General features: G+C 42.7%; 1 protein-coding gene and 1 long non-coding RNA gene across 3 annotated transcripts; one reads left to right on the forward strand and one right to left on the reverse strand.

The window, feature by feature from the left end:
* Positions 1-841: 841 nt before the first annotated feature.
* LOC137595181 (E3 ubiquitin-protein ligase TRIM62-like) lies at positions 842-27,583 on the forward strand. 2 transcript variants are annotated; one of them, XM_068315083.1, is made up of 6 exons: positions 842-869; positions 2,470-3,025; positions 17,322-17,417; positions 20,146-20,402; positions 21,155-21,270; positions 24,897-27,583. In XM_068315083.1, the coding sequence occupies exons 2-6, from the start codon at positions 2,618-2,620 to the stop codon at positions 25,445-25,447; spliced, it is 1,428 nt and encodes a 475-aa protein (XP_068171184.1). In that variant the 5' UTR covers positions 842-869; positions 2,470-2,617; the 3' UTR covers positions 25,448-27,583. The 2 variants fall into 2 exon arrangements, with proteins under 2 accessions (XP_068171184.1, XP_068171185.1); XM_068315084.1 differs by lacking the exons at positions 842-869; positions 2,470-3,025 and adding an exon at positions 6,377-6,592.
* Positions 11,918-13,713, reverse strand: LOC137595182 (uncharacterized). Its single transcript, XR_011035391.1, has 3 exons — positions 13,364-13,713; positions 12,545-12,714; positions 11,918-12,184 (listed from the first exon to the last, which is right to left on the reverse strand). It is a non-coding gene; the product is annotated as an uncharacterized lncRNA (long non-coding RNA).
* Positions 27,584-27,593: the final 10 nt, after the last annotated feature.

Here is a 27,593-nt window from a genome sequence, read left to right on the forward strand (position 1 = left end):
ACATCTTCAAGATGTCACAAAAAAGCAAAAAGCTATTGTTTGAGATTTTAGAACAAGTGCATTTGATTCCAGCGCCTCAGTCACTTTAAGGTTTGATTTCATTAAACACATTTATTTTTCACACTATTTTAGCTTAATGGATATAAAGTTGTACTGGTATGTACTGATTTTACTCGCTGCCCCTGCTGGTCGTCTATTCAGTGGATGATGCTGACCTCTGGTGGTTAACATTTGACACTGCAGCCAGTGGAGCGCCTCTCTCCGTTCATAGAGAAGAAGTATACTTTATTGATCCCGCAAGGGGAAATTACATAGTCACTCAGGTTAGTATTTTTAACAGTATACAGGCCCCCTGAACACAACACACAAGGGGACCTATAAGCAGGCATACACCCCAAACTACACACATTGGGAGGCAGACTGACGGGCAGTGGCTGTAGACGAATATTCCTCTTGTAATTACGGTGAAATAGTTTCTGACGTGGACCCAAATATTAATGGTGTATTTGCTGTGTTCCTCCGTTCTAATTAATGCAGCTGTCGGTAAGCAGTGACGTTAACCGGGAGACTGACGGGAGAGGAAGTCTGGACCATTCCATTATTTGACAGGTGCAACTTTACATAAAGAATTTATTAATGTACGTACTAATGTATCATCTTATTCAAAACTTTTAATCAAGAATAAATAAAATTAAATTCATTTCATTACATATTAATGTAAAAACTGTAATTGTCTCCTAAATACTAAATACTAAAACCAATGTCCCCCATTGTTCCGTACACTTGGTAGCATCTGTTGCCGCTGTGTGCTGCTCTGCTTCCTGGAAGCCACTCGCGTTGGAGCCGCTGGAGTCGCCGTGGAGAGGCTGGTGAGTGGACGTGTTTGTGTACAGAATGTGTTCATTGAGTCCCTCGTTTATGAATTGTCATGTTCAGATAGCGTTACACCCTACATGTTTATTCCGAATCCACGGCAGTCAGCGACTGTTTCGCCCGTGTTTGTGTCTCTGCTCCACTCAGCGTCCTGCTGCGGTGCCGTGGTCCTGGTTGTGTTTACAAAACCCGGTTCACAAGCGAGGAGGAACAAACAGATGAAGTAGCATGAATACCACCGCAGTTGTGCTATAACTGAGCATGTATAGTATTCTAGTTGTAGCATCAGTGTTCGATCACAGATTGAGGTTCATTCGCAAGAAATAAGAGGCTCTCATCAGCTGTTGAATCCCCTTCAGAAGGGAAATTAAAGGGAAGCCTGCTGACACTGGGGTTGGACAGTAGGACACAGCAGCAGGGATCCTACCGCTGCAGGTGATCCCCGGCAGGGTGGTGGGCAGAAATCATTCACTCTGAGTGGGTAAATAATGAAACACACAACAAGCTGTTGTCTCAGCTGAGGCTAATGTTAACTCAGTGATGATGGATTGTGTCACTATTTTCTGAAAGACAAATGAATGGACACTGAGTGTAGAGCTGTTGAGTAAATAAAGGTTAAAAAAGAGAGTGAACCATGTCAGTATTATTAGGTTGTCCGGATTTTTAAGAGGTTTTTTTTTTAAAAATCCAAATTCTAAAGTGGATTTCATAAAGTGAAAGAAAATATATTTTTAAATTTTGGAAATCTGGTCATTACAAAATTGCTGAGGATTTGTTTTCAAAGATAACAAATAGTCATTAAAACTTAATATTGTAATGCAATTTTAACCATTGATAACAGTTACAGCCCATGAAAATACATTTAAACTTATGTTAAACCGATAATTGAAGGTAATTTTGCAGTAACAGAAGTCTGTATTTTTAAGCAGGCCTACCAACACAATTAGCTTCCTGTGGAGTAGAAGGGGTCCTCACCAGATCTGTCCAACCCACATTAACATGTGTTTGCTTTCCCTCCATAGACACTAACAGCGTCACTTCTTCTCAGGTAGCGATGCCTCCTACACTAGTTAGCTGCTGGATGTTGATTATTAGCCTCCTCAGCCTGGATCAGAGTATTTCACTAAATTGGCTGCAAAGACAGTAAACACATTTTCTCCATTTCTCAGTGGTTACTTTACATCAGTAGACTATCAGTCTCAGCCCATGTGGCCGGCTGCCCATGGTGCACATTGCTGGTGAAAAAGACAACAACTGAATACCATTTTCAGACTCCAGAGTTTTTTACGTAATTAAACAGGGTGCACCAAAGCAATAATAATAGAATTATTCTTTCTGTTGTTGTAATAAGAAATTGTATTTATGTTCAAATCATTGTTGTATTGGGATGAACAAGACTATTGCTTGCATCTTTGGGCCCCCCTTAGGCGCTGGGCCTCATCAGACATTCTGCTCGTGGATGGCCTTGTTAATGAGTAACCACCAGAATCAGCTCCTGTTAATGATTTCTTTGCTGTACACATATTGGACTGTGCATTGTGTTCATTATTAATGATTTTCAATATGATAATGTTGTTATTTTCCATATTTCAACAGAGACTATTAAGGTGTAATTATAGGTTTCCTGAAGATCTTGTCAGTAACCTGCTACATGGAACTGAAGCGCTCACTCCAAGAATAAACCAACAACACTCCACTCCAGAGAATTGCCATCTTAAATGCTGCTCAGTGTCTGTATTCTCAAATGGCTTGTTGTCTGAAGGACGAGCTCCTCTGTTCCATCTGCCTCAGTATCTACCAGGACCCTGTTAGCTTTGGCTGTGAGCACTATTTCTGCAGGAAGTGCATCACCGAACACTGGAGCAGGCAGGAACCTCACGGAACGCGGGACTGTCCTGAGTGCCGAAGGACCTTCACCGATCCTCTCCTCTCACCTAGTCTCAAGTTGTCCAACATTGTGGAGCGCTACTCGGCCTTCCCTCTGGACGCCATACTAAACGCTCAGAGGAGCTCTTATCCCTGCAAGGACCACGAGAAAGTTAAGCTCTTCTGCCTCACTGACAAGAGTCTGGTGTGTTTCTTCTGTGACGAGCCGGCGCTCCACGAGCAACACCAAGTAACCACTATAGACGAGGCTTATGAAGAAATACAGGTCAGTGATAGGACACACACGCACACACACACAGCTTAATAGACAGGGTGAAGTTGACATTTTCTTAAAGCCCATCAGCGCTCTGAGCCACATTCTAGAGGATGTACTCATTCACTCCTTTGGAGCTGCCCAGTGGGTTCAGGCTCAGTCCTCTGCTTCCTCAGAGACGCTTTACTCATGTGCTTTTAGGATTTAGTGCGTTGTTCATGAGTACTTTTTGTACTGCTAATGCTACGGACTGTATTTACTGCCCCCTCGCCGATGCCCTCATTACTTCATTCTCATCTGTGGGTTTGTTTGGGTTTAATTTTTTCCATTCTGAATTCCTCTGCATTTGAACGAGAATGAATTTTGACTGCTAGAAAGGAGGTGTAAGTTCTCCAATAGATGGAAAGTGCTTGCTTTAAAGGGGAACCAACTTTATATCAACAATATATTTCCATGACACTGACTGTGAAGATATGAACTTGTTAATTTTCATTTATTGAGTCACATGTTGACACTGACTCATATTTTCCACAATAAGGAAAAAGGGTCAGTGTTTGCTTTCCTCTCTTTGGATAATTCCCACTGAGCCAAAATCCAATAACTGGAAAAAAAAAAAAGCTCCTAATCCCATTTGTTTCTTTGCTCCACTGTGCAAAGAAACAGACTCCCGTTTAATTTTACGCAGCCCCTCTCACTTCCTAATGATGGATTTTCAGATCAGGTGTCTTTGCAGACATCAAGGTGAGCTCTGACGGGAAACAGCTGATGGTTAATATTCACTTTTGAAGGCTTTACAACACACAGGTCTAAGTGAGTGTCAAACTGATTTCATCTTTTCAGTTTCAGAGTTCATAGATTCTCATTGAGTTGAATGTTATATTAAACTTTTCTTGTGTCCACTGAGTCTCTTGCAGGATTGTAACTCTAGTCTTTGCTGCAGAGACCTTATCAGTGAGCCTCAGCCATTGACTATTTATTACACTGACATCTTCCAATCCCCTGGAAGTGTGTTTCTGAAACTGGCCTTGTTGCCCTCAATGCTCTGCACCGCAGGTTTATATGAAGACATCTGCTGAGTTATGAACTCCATCTGATGGAAAACTTCTCAAAAATGAGTAGTTTTGTGTTGTTAATTGCTAATATTCTTTTGCATATTGGTCTAGTCCCTGCTAGCAGGTTATGAAGCCCATCAATCGTTTTGTTTCCCTAACCCTAACCAGACCTTTGACTGACACACCTCTGCTGTAGTTAACACAGCTTTCCTCAATCATGAAACAGAATTTCTAAGATGATGAATTTACCTTCACCATCTACAGTTGTCAGATATTTTTAGCATACCTAGAGTGAGCCACCATGTGAATTATTTTCTTGATCAGATTTGCTAAATAAAATGTAACGGGAAGTCATTGCAAAACTTCCCAGTGTGAAGCTCTCCAGGGGTTTAAGTCACTTTTAACCCATTCCAGCATTCGGAGCCTTTGAGCTGATTCTCAAGGGTTCAGTTCTGCTGACAGTGTGTGTTTGGCCGGCCAGCGATGAGGGCAGTCCTCGGTTGGCTGTAATCTCCTTAGCCTGGCGTGTCACTCCACTGACCTCGGTCTCTGAGTCTTGGTGATGTTTATTCCCTGCTGGTTTACGTCCTTTCACTACACAAAACTTCCCCCAGTTAAAACTGTAATGCACTAACACACCCAGAACCTGACCATGGCACACACACATCTGGCAAACATTCACCCGACGCATAATTGCTTGCTTGGACTCGCTTCTCAGCGTAAAGGACATTAAGTTGGGATCGGAGCGGATTTATGTGCAGCTCTGCCATTTGCTTCATCTAGCAGTGATTTTACAGGGAACTAATGCATTCTGATTAGGGGAGGTTTTATAACATTAATCACAATAGATGGCTTTAAATACAATTTTAGATGTGACGCAACAGAGCAGAAAGCAAAATTATCACAAATATATTGAGCTAAAACATAAAATGAGCTGTAATCCCCTCTAGAAATCTTTAGATTCTTGTCATTTTAATTATCTGTTATTTTGCTGCGTTTATTTTGCCTGTGGGTCTCATTTTGAACTCAGTGATAACCAGAGGGATGTACAGTGTTATCTGCAGAGCCATATCCTCCTCTCATTAAAGTACCTACTTTATGTTCTATTAAATTATACTTTTATGTTTTGGATCGCTGATGCCATGTTCATTAGTGGCTGCATCGCAGCAACCCTGACATGGAGCTGAACCAAACTACCCTTGAACTGATCACCACTGTCACTTAAAGTTGGCTGTGGACTCCTGCAGACTTGCAGGTAAAGGTAGGTACTGTGCTAAACTGTGACGATGGAGAATGTCAGTAGGCTGTGTGTGACTATAGCAGTGCAGGGTGATACAGACTCTTCCTGCTGTCTACTTGCCCTGGGGACATGTTTCCGCTCTACTTGACAGTGCAAGACCTCATCAGAAGGGAAAAAAAGACTGCAGCTCCTGGTTGTTCATGCACTTTTAGAAACTTAACTTTGTTCTGGAGATGATAAACACTGTATGCAGTGTTTTCCCTCATTTTATTGTATTTATTTTTTTGCTGGTGTTATTTTACTGGGATGTTATCCACCCTCAAGAGTAAATTATGTGACTTTCAAAAAAACCATTTCAGTTTCACATAATTCAATAGAAGTTGGGAAAGCTGTAAAACACAACAAATTAAAGAAAACCACTGCACACTAACAACCATTACATCTGGGGAAAGTGATTGGGCCACTCCTGATGATGGTTGAAATCATTTGGCTGAGATCTTGCCCAAAGGACCCAGGAGATTTACCTGAATGCTGCTCTGACTAAGGCCAGACATGATGAAGAGTGAGTTCTGAGTCATCTCTACAGACTTGTCACCCAGCTATCTGTAGAAGTTGTAGAAGTGTATCAGCTTGTTGTGAAAGGGCAGAATGAGTACAATCGCCTGTCGGCTGTGTGGTAGCTTAAAGACAAGATTGTATTTCATTCCTCTCTCTCTTTTTTCTCTCTCTTCTCTCTTTCACTCACCCTGCCATCACCACACATGCCTGTGCTACTGCAGTAATGAGTCAGGCAATTTCAAGGGCACCCACGACTGCCTTCTCCCCTGTGGCTCATTTCAGTCAGCCTTCCTGTTGCAGCTCCCATCTTCCTCTCTCTTAGTCTCACTCTCTTTCTGTCTGTCTCACTGCACCGTCTCTGGTTTCCAGCCATGTGCCTTTACTAAATGCCACGGATCTTGTTTGGTGACCACTTCTTTTGCACAAGCTAGTTCCCCACCCCCACATGCTGCTAACTTCCCAAAATTCACCCAAACAACGTCTGAACACGAGCTGCAGTTTGTCCAGTTTGGCTGTGGGTGACAGAGTTGCAGCTGTCCTGTAAGAACAAAGCCATGGGGTAGACGGAACAGTCTTTCCATTTTAGGAGTGCTGGCAAGATGTCCTGATCCAGATGGAAGAGCTAGCTCGTACGAGCTCCTCACAGATACCGGTGATGATGCTCAATGCAATCCAGGCTGCACGCTGCTGTCAGATCAACAGATAAAGAGCTACGCTACGTAGAGTTAAGTGAGTCAGATGATGACACAAATGTTGGCTACATTTTTTGGAGCCCTTCTGCACAATAAATAGTTGATTCTAAGCTTTAAGAAATGCCAAATTTCAAGATATGTCTGGGCTTGCACTAGGTGGTAGTATGACTAAGCCACTGTGGCTCAGTGTAAAAGAATTGAATAAGCCACAAAAAGCCACACTCTGTGTCCAAGACAGTGGCACAGCGCGCGGACAACCAACGCTCGTCGCGGGGGGACGTGGGGGGGTCCAGGGGAGGGAAATGTTTTAGAAAATGGGGTTTTCCTGCATTCTGAGGGAAAAATCTTCTGTTCAGTTTACCTACAAAAATACACTAAAGTCAACAGTTCAAGCTGAACTATCTTTATTTCTGTCCTACTTTATGCAGGTATGAATGTGAGATTCAACAATTGAAAACTTGCATTCACAATGTGAAGATACAGTCATACAAAATATTACTCAATGTTTACTTGTAAATTTTACTTAGACTAGAAGACATTTTAACTTTGACCACCACCAACACCATTGGTATGCCATAGTTTAGTTTATTTTTTATTTTTTTTAATTCAATAACATGATTTTTCATTTCAATTTAAAAAGGCATGAAAAATAGCAAGCGAGGTGAGTACACATTTACATGCATCGCTGGTTATTCCTGCAGGTCATAGGGATCAAAAGTCTAAGACTACAAACAAGTATTGATAATATCTTTCATTTACCTTCTGATCGGTCTGTCACCACTCCTACCCCCTCTCAGCATTCACCATTTGTTTATTAATGAGGACTTCAACACAAACTCTACTATAAAACACTGGATTCTTTTGATCGATCGTCCTCACCTTGTCGTACACCAATTCGCGGGTTCAGCTTGTGAAAAAACAATATTTTTGTTTTTCATTGGACGAGAGGAGGTCATGACCCAAGTGCATTTTTAATGACCGGGAGCGTTCGGTCACTTTGGCTATTTCCGTCGGCATGCTTCGGCTGAATTCCGTCGGCATGCGGAAATAGCAGCTCTATTTTCACTAGCGTCGCTCGCTAGCGGAAGTAGCGAGCGCCGCTAGCGAGCGAAAAAGTAATAAGTTTTAGCATTTTTTCCGTAAAAATAAGAATGCCACTGTGGCTACCCAGTCTAAAAACCTGGTAGCCAATCTGGAATTTACTTTGGCTAGCGCAAGCCCAGTATGTGAAGGTTATTGCATTTAGGGGAACTCCATGATCTCAATTTTAACTCAACGAATACATAAATAACCCTAACAGACAGAAACTTTAATTGAATGTTTGATTCGGTGCTTTCGTCTAATTCTTCCCGTCACTGAAATCCTATTCCTATCTTCAAATATTTATTTTTGCTGCAATTCCCCTTTCCAGATATTTTCAGTGTCCATCGTGTCTCAACTGTTTTACAGCGCAGGTTTAATACACTGGAAATTTAAAATATTCATTCTCAGTTCCCAGTTTAACAGGTAAACCTAGGTTATGCAGTTTAATGCATAATCTTGCTTGAAATTCTGTCACTGCATTTTCTATCAGTGGAATATATAAAATGTTAAATGAACATTTCTCTCAGACAGGTTTTGTATCACCACTCATGAAGGTAGGCTTAAGGTTTATTACAAGTCTGTCATTTCTGATTGGATTTTCCGAGTAAACTGGGAACAGAATTGATGTAACTGAGCCATAATTGAAAGCTTCAGGACAGAAATAGCCACTTCTATTGGGGAGTGTTGTGCAGATGTATAATTATCATAGCAGCTCTCATTCTCCCACACATGACACTTCAGATGAATGCTTCATACCTGCTGTATGACATCAGTATTAGGATCTGTCCAATAAGCCTCGAGGCCCTCATAGAAAGTGAATCTTATTTCAGGGACCAGGCCTTCATAATGTGAGGGAGATCAGAGAGATCTTTCTGCTCACTAGTGACTCTGCTTTAAAGTTGTCGTTACATGAAGGAAACGTCCGCGGTAGCAAAACCTTGAAGTGTTGGGTGGAGACAATTTCAGATCTTAGTAAATGTTAAAAGTTGGTGAGAGGCAAGTGATCAGACGCCGTTAGAATTCAAGCTTCTGCCTCTTACTTTTATCTGTCAGTTGGGTATTTGGGAAGATGTGAACTGCTGTAGCGCTGCAACCTGGAGATTGTGGGTTCTTAGCTGCCTGATGAGCTGGGAATTAAGGCAGATTATTGGCCATTGTTCTCTCTGGTCAGGGCATAGTTGGACCAGGCTAATCTCTTGTAATGCCCTGTCTCTGTGATATGCCGTTGATGATTTAATTAGACATGCTGCTGGTCGGAGTCTCCAATCGCTGTCCAGTTCCACCCGGCCAGACCTGATGAAATGAGCTTTCCTGTCACTGAGACGGAGGCAGAGGGGCTTGCATCTCTCTTATCTAAGGTGAAAGAGTCGAACAGCATTTCTTTTCTTCCACAAACCTTTCCCAGACTTCAGTTGTGTTGACTATGGCCTACCGCCATGGTCAACATGACCGCCCCAAACTCAAGGTCAGCAGTTCAGGCACCGTCACAGTTGCTTATGGGTCAAGGGTAGAGGTACTACCCACCAAAGGCCATCGGTTCGATGCCCAGTCTTCATAATTCACATGTTTAGGGGCTTTGAACTCCAGATCAGTCATCCACTAATCAGCAGGTTGGTGGTTTCAGCCCCAACAAAATGTCCAAGTCTCGTCAAGTGAGATACTGAGCCCCAATCTGCCCAAACCCTCTAAGGACCGCTTCTCAAGGAAGGGTGTATCGTATGTGTGTGACCAGAGATACTATGATGTCCTAAAGATGTGACTGTAAATGTTTGTTGATTTCACTCCTTAAAATTGGAATTTTTAGAATTTCAGGAAGTGAAGTCTTCCTTCACTTTCCGGTCAGCGTCTGTTCCACCAGCTTCCACTTCCTTAGTGTTTCATTGGCATCTGCTGCAGCTTTTTTAAGTCTTGCTGAAAGCAATCCACAATTCCATTGTCTGAATTTATTAAGTAATAGAGTTTAAAAAGAGAATGATTTGGACTTTTTATATTCTGTGGTATTTCGGTAAGTGCGTGAATAAATTCTTTACAGTATATTCTGTTTTCTATATTCTTTTCACACAGGGCTTTAGTTTCATGGTCTTGACTTATGCCTCATGGATAAAATCGAGCATGAGTGTATAGTTTTAAAATTCTAATGAAGGCCTCTGTGGTTTGGCTGTAGTTTTGTTCTAATAAAACATGTATTCATTACATCATTGAAGCTACGATATGTAGATGGTTGGAAATAAAATGATACCAAAAGCTCTACTTTAAATTCATGGCACTGTGTTGTCAGTATCTCTAGGAACAGTCTGTTATTTTACTGGGTGACGTGAAAAGATAAACATACATCCCAGAAGTTTGGACTGAGTCAAAGAGAAGCAGAGACACACTTTATTTGGTCACACAGAGCTGCTGGTGAGATGCAGCCATCAGTTCTATGAAGTGAAGACACAACAGTCACATCAGAGAAGCTTCTAGCTTCACCCATCAAGCCTTGAGACCAAATCCGTCCTCCGTGCCCTTTGCGCTCAACCCGCTGTAGCCAGGGGTTTTTAATGCACCTGACGCTGCATGATTTCATATTAGTATTCTACTAATTAGTTTTACTAATCCTAAGAAGCTTTTTGAAAAGATGACACAAGCCTGTATTTGGTTGAGTTGAAAATAATCTGACTGTGAAACTTGCCCAAGGGTCATTTTCAGGGTGTGTTTTCCTGGTGGAACCACAGAGTGGAGATTTAGAGTTTGTTCTGTGTGTGTTCTAGACTCGTGGCTGGTCAGACCAGTCTGACTTTGCAAAATGAGAAAAGAGAAAAGTCAGTCATTAAGCTATAGTGTGTGTCAGTGGGCTGTGGGAAGAAACCAGACCACCAGGAAAAAAAATCCACCATTGGTCAGGACTTTTAACTTTGTGTGGCTGACATAACATTTTGTTTGTGAGTCTATTTGTCTTCCTGTCTGTTTGTCCATCTGTCTGTCTGTTTGTTCTCTATCTCTATCTATTTTGCTCATTGTTTGAGTTTTGGAAAATGTTTGCATTCAACTTGAAGCTTCCATTTTGTTTGTTTGTTTGTTTACATTGGCTTTGATAATCTGGAACTCTCTGCTAGACTATCATATTCTTCCTAACAAGGCTAACTGATAGAGTCGGATGAATGTGGACCGTCGTCTGTGACGGTTGTGAGGTTCATACTGACGTGGCCTGTCTCCTCAAAACCTGTCTGTCTCCTTCAGTTGACATTTAGCCAATCTGGTTCTTTCCTAACACCACAAACTGTACCCCCTATGCTCTCCGCTTTGTGTGAGAACCTTTTTTTAGCAGTTCATGAGTCATCTTATGGATGGAGGTATTAAAGCCGCAGGGTTTTTTGTTGGGTTTTTTTAAATAGCTTTTCTTTTCTTTTTTGCTTAGTTGTTTTTGTGCATTTGCATATTTTGTGCCCTCCTTTGCTCCAGAAGTGGAGCAGTAGCCTCTGTGCATTCATCATTTAGGTGGCGTGTCCTATATTCAGAGGACTGGAGGGGGCTGCCAGCATCAGCGTTTGCACACCATCCCCACTGTTCCTACCAAATGTGTTCTGTAAAATGAAAGTTGTAGACGTGGGGTGGGGGGGTAGGGGTGGACAAGATCAGTCACAACAGACCTGAACACAGGATGGTCAAAATGTCTTTTGTCACATACTGGACAGTTTTCCTAAACTATCAGTTGATGACTTTCAAATGCAAATTATTTTCTGGTTTCTGCTAATCCAATAAAATGGTTTTCTTTTTTTTATTGTTTGTTCTTGGTAATGTTTTGGACCCTTTGAATGTAAGATTAAAAAAGATATCTGAAAAAATGTCATTTCTTTAACATTTTTATATTTCATGGGCAAAATGATAAAACTCTTATTTTCATTCAAGGATTTTTTTCATTATTTTGTCAAATTACCATGTAAATAATTTGTCTTTAAAAAGTCCATAAATCCTTCACACATGTCATCACTGTTATGAGCCCGAATAAGCATCTTCTTCTTTTTTTTAATCCTACTGCCAGTAGTCGAAAATATAACATTATATTTTTAGAAAAATTATAAATAATAAATCTAATAATTTGTTTGTTACAGTTTAGAAGGAGAAAACAAAGTTGACTTTCTTGCTTGAAATGAAACCTTAGTTTTAAATTGACGATCACACATCCTTTTTAACAACAGTTGATTATTTTGTCTTCACAATCTTAAACTGATCCATCAAATGTAGACTCATAACAACAATTTAGGTTGATGCCTGATGTAAACGACCGTCGTCACTGAGGAGGGCAGGAGGTCTGGATGTGAGAGGCCAACAGTCGAAGCCCTTCTTTTTTCATGAATCACATTCACATGGATCCCTGCACTGTACACACTGTTCCTGTCCGCCTGGGACAGATGTCGGAGCGGATGTCGCGTCCCCATCCTGCAGCTTTCTAAGCCATCCCTCTGCCATTGGCTCAGCTGGCCTCTTCCTGCTGCAGTGGCTGCTGGGACACACTCGTTCCCCGGAGGCTGCAGGCTCTGCTGATGCTCGGGGAAAGAAGAAAGTGCTTGGAAAAAAGGAGGATAAAGGAGCATCATGAGCTCAGTTTAACACTCCAGAGTTCACATTCTGAGACAGCACTTTTGTTTTTCTGTCTTTTCTTTTCAAACTTTGTTTCATTTGGCTTACGCTTTAGCACAAAGCTGGAATCTATCCTCTGTTGGCCCGTCTAAAATTATGATTGTATAAGACATCCAGAAACAAAATTCGAAAGACTGAGCTAACACAGTTGCATTCCCAGAGGTCATTACTCAGCATTCTGTTTCGCATGTCTGTTTCGCTGAATGACCGCCCTTTTGAAAACTAAGATTCTAAGATGAGAAAATGTGTTTTAAAATACTGAACTTTATTTTATTCCAGGTAGTACCTCTGTGCCTGCTGATGAAGACCTCTGTTAGGTCTTACTCTGCTTCCGGTGTTGGTGTCTCTAGTCTGAGAGAGCTTTGACATCTGTCATCGTGTTTCACAGCCGATGACACGACCTTCTTGATGAGTGTTGCTGTTATTTATGTATTTTTACGCTCTTGTCCAGAACCCCTGTTGGAAAAATCAACACTTTAGCTTCACTTTGGCGCAGCAGCACATTATTTCTCTTGGCTGCTCTGCAAGCTGTTTGTTGACTTTTAGCTGAGTCGAGTCATGAAATAATGACTCATATTCTGATGTTTCATCTTTACTCTTGCAGTTTTGTTAACTTATTGTTGGTATTTAAGTCACATCGATGCAGTTTTTCTTTCTCCAAATGAAACATAAAACAACATTCGTAAGCACGAAGTCAATGTAATCTTGTAAAATGGATGATTATTGAGGACTTGAGCTTCAGTTTCATGCTAGAATCATATACTGTATGTCTGTTCTGTTGGTTTGTTCTGCACTGAAGCTCATTTTGAACTGACCCCAAATCAGTGGTTTGTTTTTAAGACCACAAGAGTTAAGCTGAGATTCATGCCAGCCTAAAACAAACCAATCAGCTAAATGCACCAGCTTAAATTGAATTCACTGAGGTGATAGATCTGATATTTTCCCTACCGATGCTTGTATCTGTTGTGGTGGTCAGCGCGTGCTCCTGTCTTACAACATCCCGGCTAATAACCTTGAGCTCAAAGCATGATGTTGTTCCTGGGTGTGGACGGGCGCATTTCAAGCCCATTTCATGATAAATCACAAGAAGCTCATAAAGCTTTACCTCGACTGTTACTGCTGTGATGTGTTTGCTTCTCTGCCAGTGGTTGGGGTCCTATTTACCCACCCTGTCTGCTGCCTGACAGAATTACGCCATCAGCTCCATGAAGGTTGTTCCAAACTGTCCTTGTAAAAATCATGTGCGGTACATTGAGATATCGTCTGCTCTGCTGGGGGGCTGCATCCTCCCTCTAATGAGAACCCGATCACAGCTGCTATGATCTAAGTAGCACATTGAGTCCACGTTCTACTTGTCCTCCAGCCGGGAGATGAGTCCGCCCCGTCTATTTTTACTTCCTGTCATAGGTGCATGTGGGTGAATTCACTGGAAGCTAGTCCTTAGTGTGTGTGTGTATGTGTGTGTGAGAGGGAGAGGAAGTTCTCCACCCTGTAGGCTTTTTATTATTCATGCTGTGACACTGTGTGTTGTTTTGTTCGCCTCTTCAACGGGGCTGGCAGCCTAAAGCCTAAAACGCTCTTTGAATCCTGAACAAGCTGCTGAATGTAATCAGACTCAGCTGTAAGGAAAGTTTGAGGAATTTTCAGCCCACATTCACTGTTTTTTTTTTTTTCCCATCTATTTCCTGGTGCATGTAACACCAAAGCTGCTAACCTGACAGGAGGAAGAGGATGAAGGGAATGACAGCAGAATGAAATGAGTTTGAGATTTATAATCCTTCAGCCGTGACCTCCATTTCCTTCATCTTGAAGTCCCAGGGAAATGTCATGTCAGACTGGTGTTGGCCTGATGTGACGGACAGGAGAGAGAAGCCTCCACACCGGTGCATACATTGTATACACACTTGAACTTTCCTATCAAGAGTCTGGTTTGCTCGCTGTGATGCACACACTCCTCTATACACGAACACCAGAGTTGTTTTTGCCCTGTTCCTGCCAGAGATGTCATCACAGTAAATCTTCATCTGTATGATATTTAAAGGATCATTTTTGCTTCCAGGAAGATTAAAGAGGATTATGTAATTTTATGTTATGGAGGAGGTTCCAGGGTTATATTCTCCTGCGTTCAGTTTTAGCATGAAGTCTATTTAGCAGCTGGAACAGAGTGGACACCTCCAGTTTAATGCAGTAACTCCAAAATGATGTGAGTATATAAAGACTGTTTTTTAGAGCTGGTTATGGATCCCGTTGCATCCATTAGTTGATGTGATGGCGGCCCCTCCTTTGACCAGTCGGTCGGCCAACGTGCAACCGCCCAGCGGAGGAACCTGCCCCCCCCCCCCGTCAGTGTGCGTCTGTCTCTGTGTGTGGGAGAGGCCTTTGACCCGCTGCAGACAGGAGTGGAGCGATGAGGCGGAGAACCTGCTGAGCCTGCCGCACTCTTGTCATTATCAATGAGAGTCACGCTCCACCGCTGCACCAAACATTGTTCTCCGCTGCCTGTCATTTAGAGGAAACTCGCTTCAACTTCATAAGCCTGAGTTTCCTCCTTCAGAGCAGCACACCTTCAAAGCCACCGATGTTCTGACTCACCACAGAACGATGACCGGTTTCTTTTTTTCCTCCGCTGTTTCATTTGCAGAATAGATGGTTAGATTACTGGGTGTTTTTCCTGTCTGTGGAGATCTAATTTTACATTAGTGTCGACCTGTCGCTGAGTGATGTCTCCCCCCTCAGCTAAGCTGACAGTTTCATTTGGTGGATTTTGTGCTGCAGTTAGTCTGTGGGAGGGCGATGCTCAGGTTCCCTGAGCAAAGCGCCCAGCAGCAGGTTTGAAACCACTGATGATACGACCAGGTTGCCTCTTTTTTTTTTTTTAAATGAATAGGTTAAATACAATTTTTATTGTCACATTTATGTTGTTATTTTATGCATGTGGGTTAGGGTTATTTATTTGTCTGCAAGATATCTTGAAAATTTGTCATCACTGTGAGGAAAGTTGGTGTTTGAGTCGACCAGAATATACAAAAGAAAATGCCGTTACATTTGGAGGGGCTCTGGGTTTAACTAGCAAGAAAGGGCTTTTTTTTTGTGTTTCGCAATACTCGTGGATTTAGATCACACTTAGATCCTGATAAATCTGAAACTGGATTTGTAAATTCAAAATGTACATTTGGAGGCAGATGTTATGTGTTGGGTCTCGGTAGGTTAACAGAGAGAATCAGAGACGTGACATTACCACCAGTGTGAGGCTGAGAAAATCAAGATTCCTAATGTTTTAAACAGATAAATACATACTGTATGTATGTATGCAAATGTAAGCCGTTTACATCCATGCTGTGTGTGACTGCTGCTGCAGACTCGTTTATTTAAACTTGAATGTAAGGACACAAATTGGGTTTTATTTTATGATAATAATTTTGTCAAATCCCAGCTCTTTAGTAATTAATGAATAGGAATAAATTCTCTACACTTTTATTTACTGCAAAAGGGTTTGTGTTTCTACTCCATCGATCGTAATAGAAGCTATTCTCCTGTATCTCGGTGGAGATGGTTACTCTTTTCTCCAACAAAGACATTAATTTACTTCACATTTCTTCCTGTGTTGAGCAAAGTTCAGAAGCAAACAATTTACAGATGATGGGTTTTCCATTTAATTTGCATTCATCCATTTTCTGTTTATATATGGTCATAAAAATTAGATTAATCTTTATTATACCTAATCTGTGCAGTATCATTATTTATGAGCTAATTTTTATAGAATTGATGATATTGTCAATAGCCTTAGTTTTGTACTAATTACCAACTTTATTAACACACTGAAAGACTAAATAGATGGATATATACTTTAATAATCCCTAAGGAAATTCAGAGTAACATCTGCTCACAAAAAAAATACAAATATGTGTCAGTCACTGCTATATGTATTTGTATTTTTTTATGAACACATGTTACTCTGAATTTCCTTAGGGATTATTAAAGTATATATCCATCTAGTCTAAGATGCTAGCATGTGACATTACAGTTCTTAGAGCAAAAAATGGTTAGCATAATCTACCACAGCTCCATCCATCCATCCATCCATCCATCCATCCATCCATCCTGTAGTCACTTTTCTGCCTTGGGGGTCACAGGTCTGTTGGAGCCTATCCCAGCATGCTATGGGCAAAAGGTGGGGTACACTCCGGCTGAAGCACCAGCTCAATCTCAGGGCCACATGAAAGACAAACAACCACTCACACCTACTGACAGTTTGGTGTTTGTGGAGGTGGGAACATACAGACAGAAAGGACTGGAACCGAGAACCTTCTTGCCGTGAGGCGACAGCTCTACCCACTGCGCCGCCGTGCTGCCATGTTGTGAAACTCAAGGTTTTGACATGTTGACAGATTTGAAGTTGTAAGTAAAGTACAGGAGTGCAGAGCTCTGTTACGTAATTTTTTATCATCATCTGAGTCCTGACTAATAAGACACAGAGCTGCACATGGAGTCTCGTACCCACAGTTCTTTGCACGTCTGTGTTTGAGTCTTACTTCAGAGGGGGTGACTGCTTTTTTTTTTTCAAAACCTTCAGTCTTACTGTGCTGTTTTTGTCGCTCGTGGGACCATCATAAAACCCCTGTGTGGTTTTTGTGACAGCAGCGTCCCATCCAGCTTCCACAGGGCCTCCTTCCTGCATTGGGGGACTTGAAGATTGCTGAGCGATGCACATTCTGCCAGTAGTTTCCGTACTGGAGACGGGACCCAGTTTTCTGTGACATAGGCAAATATCTCTAGGGACTGAACTTCTTCTCTGCCGTACTTCTCTATTTGCATTGCTTATTTTGCAGCTGAGACTAAGCTGAGAATATTTTCTGCTATATAAAAGCTATTTTGTATAAGAATCTGGGAAATTTTTCCAAATAATCAGGAATTAACATGATTTTTACAAAGTACAAAAGGTGCTTCTGAGATTTGGTGTGCTGTATGCAACAAAACCCTCCAAACAGTACTGTATTGTTCTGTTGGTGTGCTCCTGATTCTGATCACAGACCTGTTGTGTGTTACCTTTTGTTGTGTTGCAGAGGGAGATGAAGGAGCAGCTGGCCACCCTGCAGGACAGTGAGAAGGGACACACCGAGGCCCTCCACCTGCTTCAGAGACAACTCACCGAGACCAAGGTGCTCTGACAGTTCACCTCTTGTGACGTTTGAGTTGGTGTCCCAAAGCAGGAGGTGGAGTCATTCTTCATCACAATAGTCCAGCAGCAGTGAGACAGAGACATGCAGCCATTGGGTTTATGAAAGATCAGATACAGGTTGAGTGACTCATGTCAAGATCTGACCTAGTTTACCCATTAAAATAAAGTTGATCAGTAGAATTTATCTACAGTTATTTCAATTCACGATCAACATTTTTTTTAACAAAATATTTACAACTGATCGCTCACTTTGGTTGGTTTTCATTTCCAGTATAAGGCGCACCTAAAAGCCTTTAATTTACTCGAAAACCGACAGCGCACTTTATAATCCAGTGCACCTTATATATGAAAACGGTTTTAAAATAGACCATTCATTGAGTTCTCAGATGAGTTCTCAACTCTCAACCTCAATCCAGTGGGCCTTACATGTGAATTTTATTTAATTTTTTTTTGAATGTGTCATTCATTTAAGGTGCGCCTTATAATCCAGTGTGCCTTGTAGTTCAGAGAACACTGCAGTGTTAATTATCATTCTGGACTAATTTGACAGTTTTTTTCTTGCGTATTTGATTTTATTCTATATTATTCTACATAGAGTCAAAAATTGTGGATGAGAATGTAATTTTTTTTAGCAGATGAACATCGTGAAAATCAAAGATACACGTTTTTTTCATCATCAGATATTTACAAAATCTCTCATTTTTGGTATTTTCTCACCATTTTTATTGAATTAAGTATACAATAGCATCTATCATTGTAAGCTCGTACCGCGCCACATGAATGCTCACAGAGCCCTACAGTAGTAATCAGTTTGTGAATCCGGTTCTTTTAACACACATCAGGACATAAACGTGTGTCGTCTCCTCTGAACTGACGCCTAAACTCAAACAGCTGAATCGGTTTATTGAGCAGCGATTGAAGTGAACACCTAAACCGCGAACCGTGAGCATCAGCTCTACGTGCCAAACACTCGCCCGTCCAGCCACCCCCACACTTCTTTCTCTGTCCTGTGCTGACATTGAAGCTATTGACCAGGAAATGATCTTTTAGACCAAATGTTACCGCAGTCAGCATTATTTGTCATTCAGGGAGCGCTGTCCTCTTCCTCCTGTCTGTGATCCTGTCGTGTCACAGCAGCGTCCTTCTCCCTGAGTTCTGCACTGCGGAGCCGTCAGCTGCCAGAGCGAGCTGCACCATTTCTGTCCCTCCATAGGCTCACTTTGGCCTCTCAGCTATCCCCCCACCCCTCATTGGAAATGGCTGATCTCATTAGGCTGGCATCCATTTGCACTGAGTGGTCTGCCTGGAAGAGAGCCTCGCTGTGACTTCATTGATCTCTGATGCGTTTAGGGAGCTGACAATGAAATGTCACTCAGCATTTCTTTATCTGGTTATGTTTAAAGCTCTTACTTCCTTACTGTCGTTTAAAGGATACTTTGCCATCTTATCTTTGCACCCTGGTACCACCACTGATGGACAATTTCAGTGTCTAATCAAATGCTGACCAATGAAGCTGCTTCTGTTTATTTCCTCTCCACCCTCAGATATCTCTGTTCTCACACTCAGACGGAGGAGGTTTCCCTTGAGCAGCTCGGCTCTCACTCAAATTGAATGATTCTGCCTCACACTCCGATTTTATTCTTTGGCCCCTGTGTGTGTGTGTCTGTTTGAAGCCTTGGCATTGTGTCCTGGTCACATGACCGCCATGGCTTCGCTTGATAATCACATGCTGCCCTGGAAGGTAGTCAGCCTCTTGTCTCCAAGGGTTGCAGACATCCTCTCAGCGCCATCACAGCCTGCTGGGCCCAATGAGCAGACATGTCAGTGACAGACTGCTGCTGTCCTCCCTATCCGCCTCCACACCATCAGTTTTCAATTCCTGTCTATGTAGGAGGGCTGCGATACAACCCATCTTCATGTCACAGCTCTCCTTTCTGCTTGAATCAGTCATCTGAAAAAGTTCCCACAGAATTCTTTTACCCTGAATCTCTGGACGGACAAGAGAAATAAGCCTCCTGTTCAGTTAAATCTCCGACTGCATCTCTTGAATCCAGCTCCTCCTGAAAAGATCCCCGGGGTTCCCAAAAGAGAAAATAAGTAATAAAATAATCGTGAGCCTGCAGACAAAAATGTTGTTACTCCTCATGGATACATTTTAAATCTTTTTTTATACACGAGATGTGATTGTTCTGACGATTGATCAGGACCCACAAAGGTTCAAGCACGGCTTAATGAAGGTTTATGGATTTCTCAGAAGCTTCAAACCACAGAACTCGTTCTTCTCTTCTTTTTACACCAACCAAACAAAACACTCAGATGATCCATTCTCTCATATTTCCTTTTTCCCACTTGTCCTCCTCAGCTTCAAATCAAGCGCTTTAATGTTCAGCGTCTGTGTGATCAGCCGTCCTCACAGGATGTCATTTGATCCGCCCTCCTCTATTTTATGGGGTTATTTCTGTTGCAGAGCCTCTTTTTTGTTTCTTCTTAGTAAAGTTGTGTAAATCTGCTTAATTTTCTCAGGGTGTGATTGTACACACACTGTTCTCAGAGATCCACCTTTACAAGCTAAATTACTGAATGTTAATGTAATATTGACACAATTCTTTTTAAAAATCTTTTGAATTACTGACCTACATCTAACTCACTACAAATCTATTTCATAGCCTCATGAAGACACTTTTTTTTTGTCTGCATTTTCTTTTCAGTCCTCCGCCAAGAGTTTGCGCGCGACCATCGGCGATGCCTTTGAGCGTCTTCACCGCTTCCTGCGCGAGCGCCAGAAAAGCATGCTGGAAGAGCTGGAGATGGACACGGCCCGCAAGCTGTCTGACATCGAACACAAAATCCAGCGCTACAGCCAGCAGCTGCGTGACGTCAAGGAGGGCATCCAGATCCTGCAGGAGCGCCTCAACGAGACGGGACGGCACGACTTCCTGGAAGGGGTAGCCGTCACATCGGAAAGGTGCGTCACACGCCCAGAGAGTCGTTCAGCCCTTCCAGTTTCACCAGTCCAATCAGAAAAGAACTGTGGTCGTAGATTCCTCACGTTTCTATGAACTTCTGCCGTTAAATACTTGTTGTTGAAACTAAATGTGAGGTTGCTTAAATTTAGGAGAAAGTGCAGATTGAAGTATGAGGTAATCCCGGAACAGATGGTGTGTTCGTCCTGAAATAGACCAGCTGTAGTGTTTAATCTGGGAGGAGGACTTGAGGACGGTTTAATTGAACAGTTTAATATCTTAGATTAATGAGGTTGAGTGTAGAGCTAGCCTTAATGAGAGAATCACATGTTATGTCATTCTTTTTCACACAATATGGTTCGATTTAACATAAACTTAATCAAATCCTGTCTGCGAAGAACCAACAGCTGCGATCACCTCATCACACACCGTAACGTAACGGTCCAAGACTTTCTTGATTCTACATTTTTTTTTGAGTGCTGATATAATTACCGTCTTAATGCTTTCTGTGAAGGCGCTGCGTGAACGTGTGGAGGTTGACACTGAGTCATGTTGTAACGGAGGCAGAGCCGGACCGCCTCCGTTCACGTCTGTGACCGGAGACTCCTGCAGCAGTAAATCAGCTGTAAAACGTCAATAAAGACACATTTTAAAGACAAACAAATGGAATAAGTGGAACCGCTGATGATGTGGCGCAAACATCATTTAGAAAACCAATTGTATTCAGACTGTTATTGATCCATGTTTGTGTCAGGATTAAAGGGAAGATACACGAGACCAACCTGACGTACGAAGACTTCCCCACCTCCAAGTACATGGGGCCCCTGCAGTACACGATATGGAAGCTGCTCTTCCAGGATATCTCACCAGGTATGTGAGTGAGACAGAAACGTTTCTATTCCATCTCTTGTTCTCTTGGCTTTCACTGGAGTTATTTTGGGTTGGTCCATGTCTTCACTTTCCCCCCCCCATCAAAAGAAACACACAATTTGCCCCTTCTCTTGCTAACAGTAGTGTACAGCCTCTACAACACATCTAATGATTTGTGTTGCTGCTTCATTTTCCAATACATAACACCACATGTAACCAATCAGTAAATGCCCTTTTTAACTCCGCTGAGGACAAACCTTGACATGGGGCATTATCTTCTGCCCCGTGCTACGGACTCCAGGGTGTCTGTTACCGGTGAGCTGTATATCAAGTCTCATTAATATCAAGAACACAGTGTGTGTAAAACAATGCTGGTCTCCTCTCATGGCCAGTCGCTGTCCAGTTTGACCTTTCTGCAAAAACACTTCATTCTAAGAGCTCATGTAATTAAACTGGCAGGGATAACGCCCTCATTCTCACTGTTTACGTTTTTATTTAGGTTTTACTCTAAATCAGTGGTCTCCAACTTCTTTTTCTCCACAGACCGGTTTCATCCAACACTATTTTCATAGACCGGTCTTCATTTGTTCAATAATAGTTAATGACGCCAGGACAGCTGTAGTCTAATAATAAATCATCCGCAGTGGTTTACTGTAAAATGCAAACATCAACAGACAAAAAACAACCTTTTTTCATAAATTGATAATCAACATCTCTGTAAACGAAATAATTGTAAGAAATAATTATGTTATAAACTCGATTCAAATCTAATCTTGGAGTAACGGGAGACAATGACACCTGAAGTGTGTTCCGGACGTCCGGTCTACTCCGCAGTTTGGTTTTCTTTACGGTCACTGCAGAAAATCCCGCTTCACAAAGACGGGAGGCTGGAGATTGAAGCAGGGTTTTCGATACTTTTTGGGAGATCTCAGGATAATCTGCCTTGACTTTAATCCAGAACGCTGGCGCGATTGTGGACGCCTAATTGTGTGGGTTGATAACCCGTCACGTGACCGAGACCTGTCATGTTTACAGACACATGTATTCGTCTGTGCGTCATTCCGCACTGACATCACTTTTCAAAGTAAAACATCTTTCAGACTCTGAAATACATAAAACGGAAGTTATGTAAATTATTTTTTCTTTCTGTGCGGCCCGGTAACAAATGACCCACGGACCGGTACCGGTCCGCGGCCCCGGGGGTTGGGGACCACTGCTCTAGACAACAGTGATTTTAACTTGGCCCCACACCCTGCACCCCCCTCCCCCAAGCCAGACAGAGTAATCACTGTTGTCAGGTGAAAACCAGGCCTGACAGTGGTAGGAATCCTCTCATCACTCACACCAACAGAGGAAGTAATCAGATTACTAGAAGTGTTTAACCTCTCCTTTACCAGCGTGTTGCTGAAGCACGCGGGCGTCGGGGTTCCTGGGACGTGTTGAGCTTTTGTTCTCTCCTCACATGAGCAGCTGATGGTAGGAGCTGGAGTCCCTCAGTGAGTGACGGTGTTCAGAGGAGCCCCGCCCCCTCTGTCCTACAGCCATCACTCACTCACAGGAGAATATTAGAAATAATGGGAGAAATTTTTCACTCCCTCCATCAGTTCTTCCAGTTGAGCTCACTGCCTGCTGAGGGGAGGCCAGGCTTCGTGGGGTTTTTTTTTTTTTTTGGCATCCGTTGACTGGCTGCCAAATGGAACAATTGATTACGATCCATCACCAGCAGCTGGTGGACATGAAATAAAGACATTCCTCCCATCATTCCTCATCCCTCGTTGTCTCTGGGCAGTTAACAGGAATATCGAGCAGATGCTGCGTTCTTCTTCCTCTGCAGATCCTCTCCTCATGTGTACGCCCGTTGGTTTCTCTGTGACACAATGACGCACTTGGGTTATGAAATTTTAATGACTTGATTGTAACAAACCCTGTAGATGTCATTGACTGGTGAGCCCTTGTCCTTTCTGCTGCCTGGGATCCAGACGTCTTACCTCTTTTTGCCTGAAGGATCCGGACAGAGCCTTTATTCCACTGTTTTCTGCTAAAAAGAGAGCAAAGAGAACAAACCTTACCTGTTCAGAATAATATGGTTTCCTGATGTGCAGCTTCTCCCTCCTAAACCACAGAGAATCGCTGTAATTACTGCTTAGATTTGCTCTCTGCATGGTCTGATGTTGCTGCAACATTTTAACCCTTCAGAGACTGGACACTATTTTATGTATGACGGTATCTAGATATATTTAAAAAAAATGTATCGTGCTGTTCTCTCGTACACACTCGTTGCACAAGTCAGTGTTTCGTTTTCCTGACACTCGAGTCAAGCAGCAGTTGGGTGCGCCGTGTAAATAACGTCAGTCATGGTTTACCTCGGAGCAGGACTTTGATCACATCCTCTAAAGCCGGCTGTAGTCACACACACGCTGGTTTATTTGTCCAGATTTTAGACTCAGTTAAAACTCTTCTATCTGTCTTCTATGAAAATGAATAATTGATGTAATTCAGCCTGTCTTTACTGGATAATTCACAGTGAAAGGTGTGCTGTGTCCGGTCATGACATCCCATCCTGTCCTGTCACTTCGGTTCTGACTGGGCTGTCATTGTAGATCTCTCCCCAACTTTGGTTTCTGGATCTAATGACAACTAACAGATACAAAGAAATTGGAAAAAATAATTTAAATTCAGCGTTTCAAACAGCAGAGAGTCACAGTCACCGTGTGCTGGGATTCCACTTTAAAAGGCAGATTTGAGGCCTGTCAGCGATCGCTTCGGTCCATCAGACGTTTAACCGATCAGACGGCTGGTGGACGGCAGTCTCTTCTCATTCATTTGTTTTATTTCAAAGTCTAGTCGCTGTCTGTTGATACAGTTCATAAGTTCAGTTTAGTTGGTCTGTTTGTTTGTTCTGTTTTTTAGTGCTTGCAGTTCTGGATCAAGTCGAGTCGTGTATTGAATTAAAAAACTCAAACTGGACCTTTATTTCCAGTGACAGAAGACAAAAACTTTCATTATAGATCTTCCAACCAGACGGGTTTCTTGTTTTTAATCCACTGCCTGCATGAGATCCTCTCACCAGGATCAGTTCCTAACCTTCACTCCACCTCTCCCTGAGCAGCCTGGGTGTATTCACTCACAGCATCAGCGTGAAACTGTTGACTCAACATCTGTGACGACAAAGAAAAACTTGAGTCACTAAAAATGACACGGAGGTCCTGTCTTTCTGTACTTATGGTGACACATGGATGTTTGTTTTCAGCTTTGGGTGAGTTACTCGCTCTAAGCTTCTATTTAATGAAGTTAAAGGAAGCTTCACTCCACTGAAGCCACCTCCAGATAATTGGGGCCAGCTATGACACGACATGGATAAAATACTTTATTACATCAAAGCTGTTTTCCTTTACATTGAGCAGCAGAACAGAATTAACTAAGACTACTTGATAAATGAAGGCGCTCAGCTGCTGGAATGACACCGTCGCCCTGCTGCTCTTAAACTAATAACGCTGCTGCAGAGCTCTTTGTTTGTGCCTGGCCGCTCCTGGAGGCTGACTCTTTCCTCTCCACAGTCTTAAATCAAACATGAAGTCTATGCTGACTGTTTCTTCATCTCCTGTCCCTATGTTTGTGTTCCTCAGTGCCGGCAGCTCTGACCCTCGATCCCATCACCGCCCACCAAAGACTGATCCTCTCAGACGACTGTACCATAGTGGCTTATGGCAATCTGCACCCGCAGCCCCTGCAGGACTCGCCGCGCCGTTTTGATGTGGAGGTGTCTGTCCTGGGGGCGGAGGGCTTCGTGTCGGGCGTCCACTACTGGGAGGTGATGGTGTCAGAAAAGACCCAGTGGATGATCGGCGTGGCCAACGAGACGGTCAGCCGCAAGGGCAGCATCCAGATCCAGCCCAGCCGGGGTTTCTACTGCATCGTCATGCACGACGGGAACCAGTACAGCGCCTGCACGGAGCCCTGGACCCGCCTCAACGTGAAGAGCAAGTTGGAGAAGGTGGGGGTCTACCTGGACTACCATAAAGGGCTGCTCATCTTCTACAACGCAGACGACATGTCCTGGCTGTACACCTACCGGGAGAAGTTTCCCGCAAAGCTCTTCCCTTACTTCAGCCCGGGCCAAAGCCACGCCAACGGCAAGAATGTGCAGCCGCTGCGAATCAACACCGTGCGCCTGTAGGAGCGGCAAACATCTGCGATCATGATTGTCCTGCAGCCGTCAAAGGACTAGTGGAGATATCAAAAGATGTTCAAGAAATGGGTTAAAAATATGTTTAATAAGATGTTTGAAATGTTTATTTCCTTCTGTTTGGGTAAGAATTGTGCTCAATGTTGCTATGAAACCTGCACCGTCTTTTTGTGACTTGAAACAACCGTCTGATACCGGCCTGCCCGTCCAGCCTCATTCTGCATCTTCACATGTAAAGATGACACCAGACACAGGAGCACCCTTGGGCTCCTCTGAGGTCTGTGGCAGTGATGTAAAACAGTGATGGTCTCAGGCCAGCTTTGCACAGTCCCAGGGGACGCCGCTGTCCTCCACGGCTCCAGGCTAGTCGGACTGGACGTCCCGCGTCTGTCCAGGCCAGCGGCCGCCGAGGACTCGTCTTCTCTGTGCTGTACAGTCGGCTTAGCTTCGTGTGTGGAACCTGATCGACAGAACTCACCTCCTTTTTCTGGTTTTTGGCCAGCAATCCACCCTGAGCTTTTCAAATATTTTCTTCTGTCTGAGATCATGATATCAGTTCCCACTGCAGGCCATTTAATTTCTCATTATTGGAAGGAAATATGTGTGTACCAGCGAGTATTTATGCCACTGAGAACAAACTGAATGAATCAAAAAGTAGTCAGTTATCCTTGTCTGCTGTCCATTGTACCACGTGGAAGAAAAGTCTGCATTTGGAGGTTGTTTGGAACTATGCTGCTATTGTTGTAGTAAAAACTGCATGTATGTAAAGAGAATATCAAAGATTAAAAGGCGTAAGTGTTTGATCATGCTGGCTCATGTTTAAGTTTCCATTTTTCTGTTTTTGGTTTCAGTTCTTTTAAAAATCAATTTAAAAAGAAACAGTTAAAGGATGGCGTTGTCTACACATGTAACCGCTCAGATGAAATAATGAAAGTTTAAAAAATAATTATTGATTAAAATGCTTTAGAGACAAGTTGTTCTTTTTTTAAATCGTGTTTTTGATGTAAGTGAAATCGAGCTGTATTATCTGGGAATTGTCAAACACAAATGGAGGGTGGATGTGTTTAGAGGTGGGCGACTGCTGCTGTGTTGCATCATCTGAATATCACTGATGGTTCTTCTGAGGCTCACTGAGTTTATTTCCTTCCCCACGTTTCTCAAGTGCTCTTTTTTTTTTATCAGCAACACAAGATCTGTAGAGGCGTCTCTAAGAGGCTCCAGTGGCGCAGCCAAGTCCAGCATACTGAGGGGTGTGTGTGTGTGTGCGTGTGTGTGTGTGCGCCTGCTCGCGCATGTGGGTGGGTGGACATGTGCCTGGGTGTTTATAGCCTGGTTCAGCTATAATTTTAAATCCAGCTTTGGTTTGAGAAATCCCATCTGGCTGTTAAAAAAAAAATCCCTGCAGTGACCAAAAGTGATTATTTCAGAGCAGATTTTTCTTTAGTAAATTTACCACAGTAAACCAAAATAAGCGCCTGTTTTTATTTGCCTCTTTACATCTGCGCATGTGTTGTGTGTGTGTGTGTGTGTGTGTGTGTCGTCTGTATCGTCCGTTTAAATAAAACCGGGGCAGTGCCCCTGTTTTCTAAAGTGTAACTCCAGTCTTTGCAGTATGAAAGAACTGAGGGTCAAATGATCTGCTCTTTGAACATAACACAGATGAACGGGGGCCTGAATAACGCTTCAATACATGTTTTTATGTTGGTCTATTTTCTGAGATTGACCATAAATTTAACCTCACCGCCAGGCCTGCTTTATGATGCAGGATAAATTATGTGAAGATCACAATTTGCAACAATCAGAGCAGAATTATGTCTCACTTTTCTCTGACTGACTGCTTTAAATTGCCTTTGAGAGGAAAATACCAATCAGCGGGTGCTTGAAGCTAAATGCTAAAGCTAACACTTCCATTTGACCCCAGTTTGCTGTGCTGCAGGCGTCGCGTACAGGAGATTGATGTCACGTGGCTTAAATGCTGAGAGGTCATTTTATCATGACCTCTCAGCATGATAATGATGACTGTGTTTTGATGCAGGCAGATGTGCACCTGTCGTTGTGTGAATACACTAGTGTGTAGTGCTGTTGCTGCTGGTTTGTGGGAACTGTTGTAATGTACAATAAACGCTGAAATCAGCCC

Source organism: Antennarius striatus, chromosome 5 (genome assembly GCF_040054535.1).
Source record: "Antennarius striatus isolate MH-2024 chromosome 5, ASM4005453v1, whole genome shotgun sequence".
Lineage (NCBI taxonomy): Eukaryota > Metazoa > Chordata > Actinopteri > Lophiiformes > Antennariidae > Antennarius > Antennarius striatus.

What these genes read in the sequence shown, in the direction of transcription:
- LOC137595181 (XM_068315083.1), top strand. Translation starts at nt 2,618, where the DNA reads ATGGCTTGTTGTCTGAAGGACGAGCTCCTCTGTTCCATCTGCCTCAGT. An exon ending in AGGCTTATGAAGAAATACAG is followed by an intron (nt 3,026 to 17,321) that starts GTCAGTGATAGG and finishes GTTGTGTTGCAG; the next exon opens with AGGGAGATGAAGGAGCAGCT. An exon ending in GACAACTCACCGAGACCAAG is followed by an intron (nt 17,418 to 20,145) that starts GTGCTCTGACAG and finishes TTTTCTTTTCAG; the next exon opens with TCCTCCGCCAAGAGTTTGCG.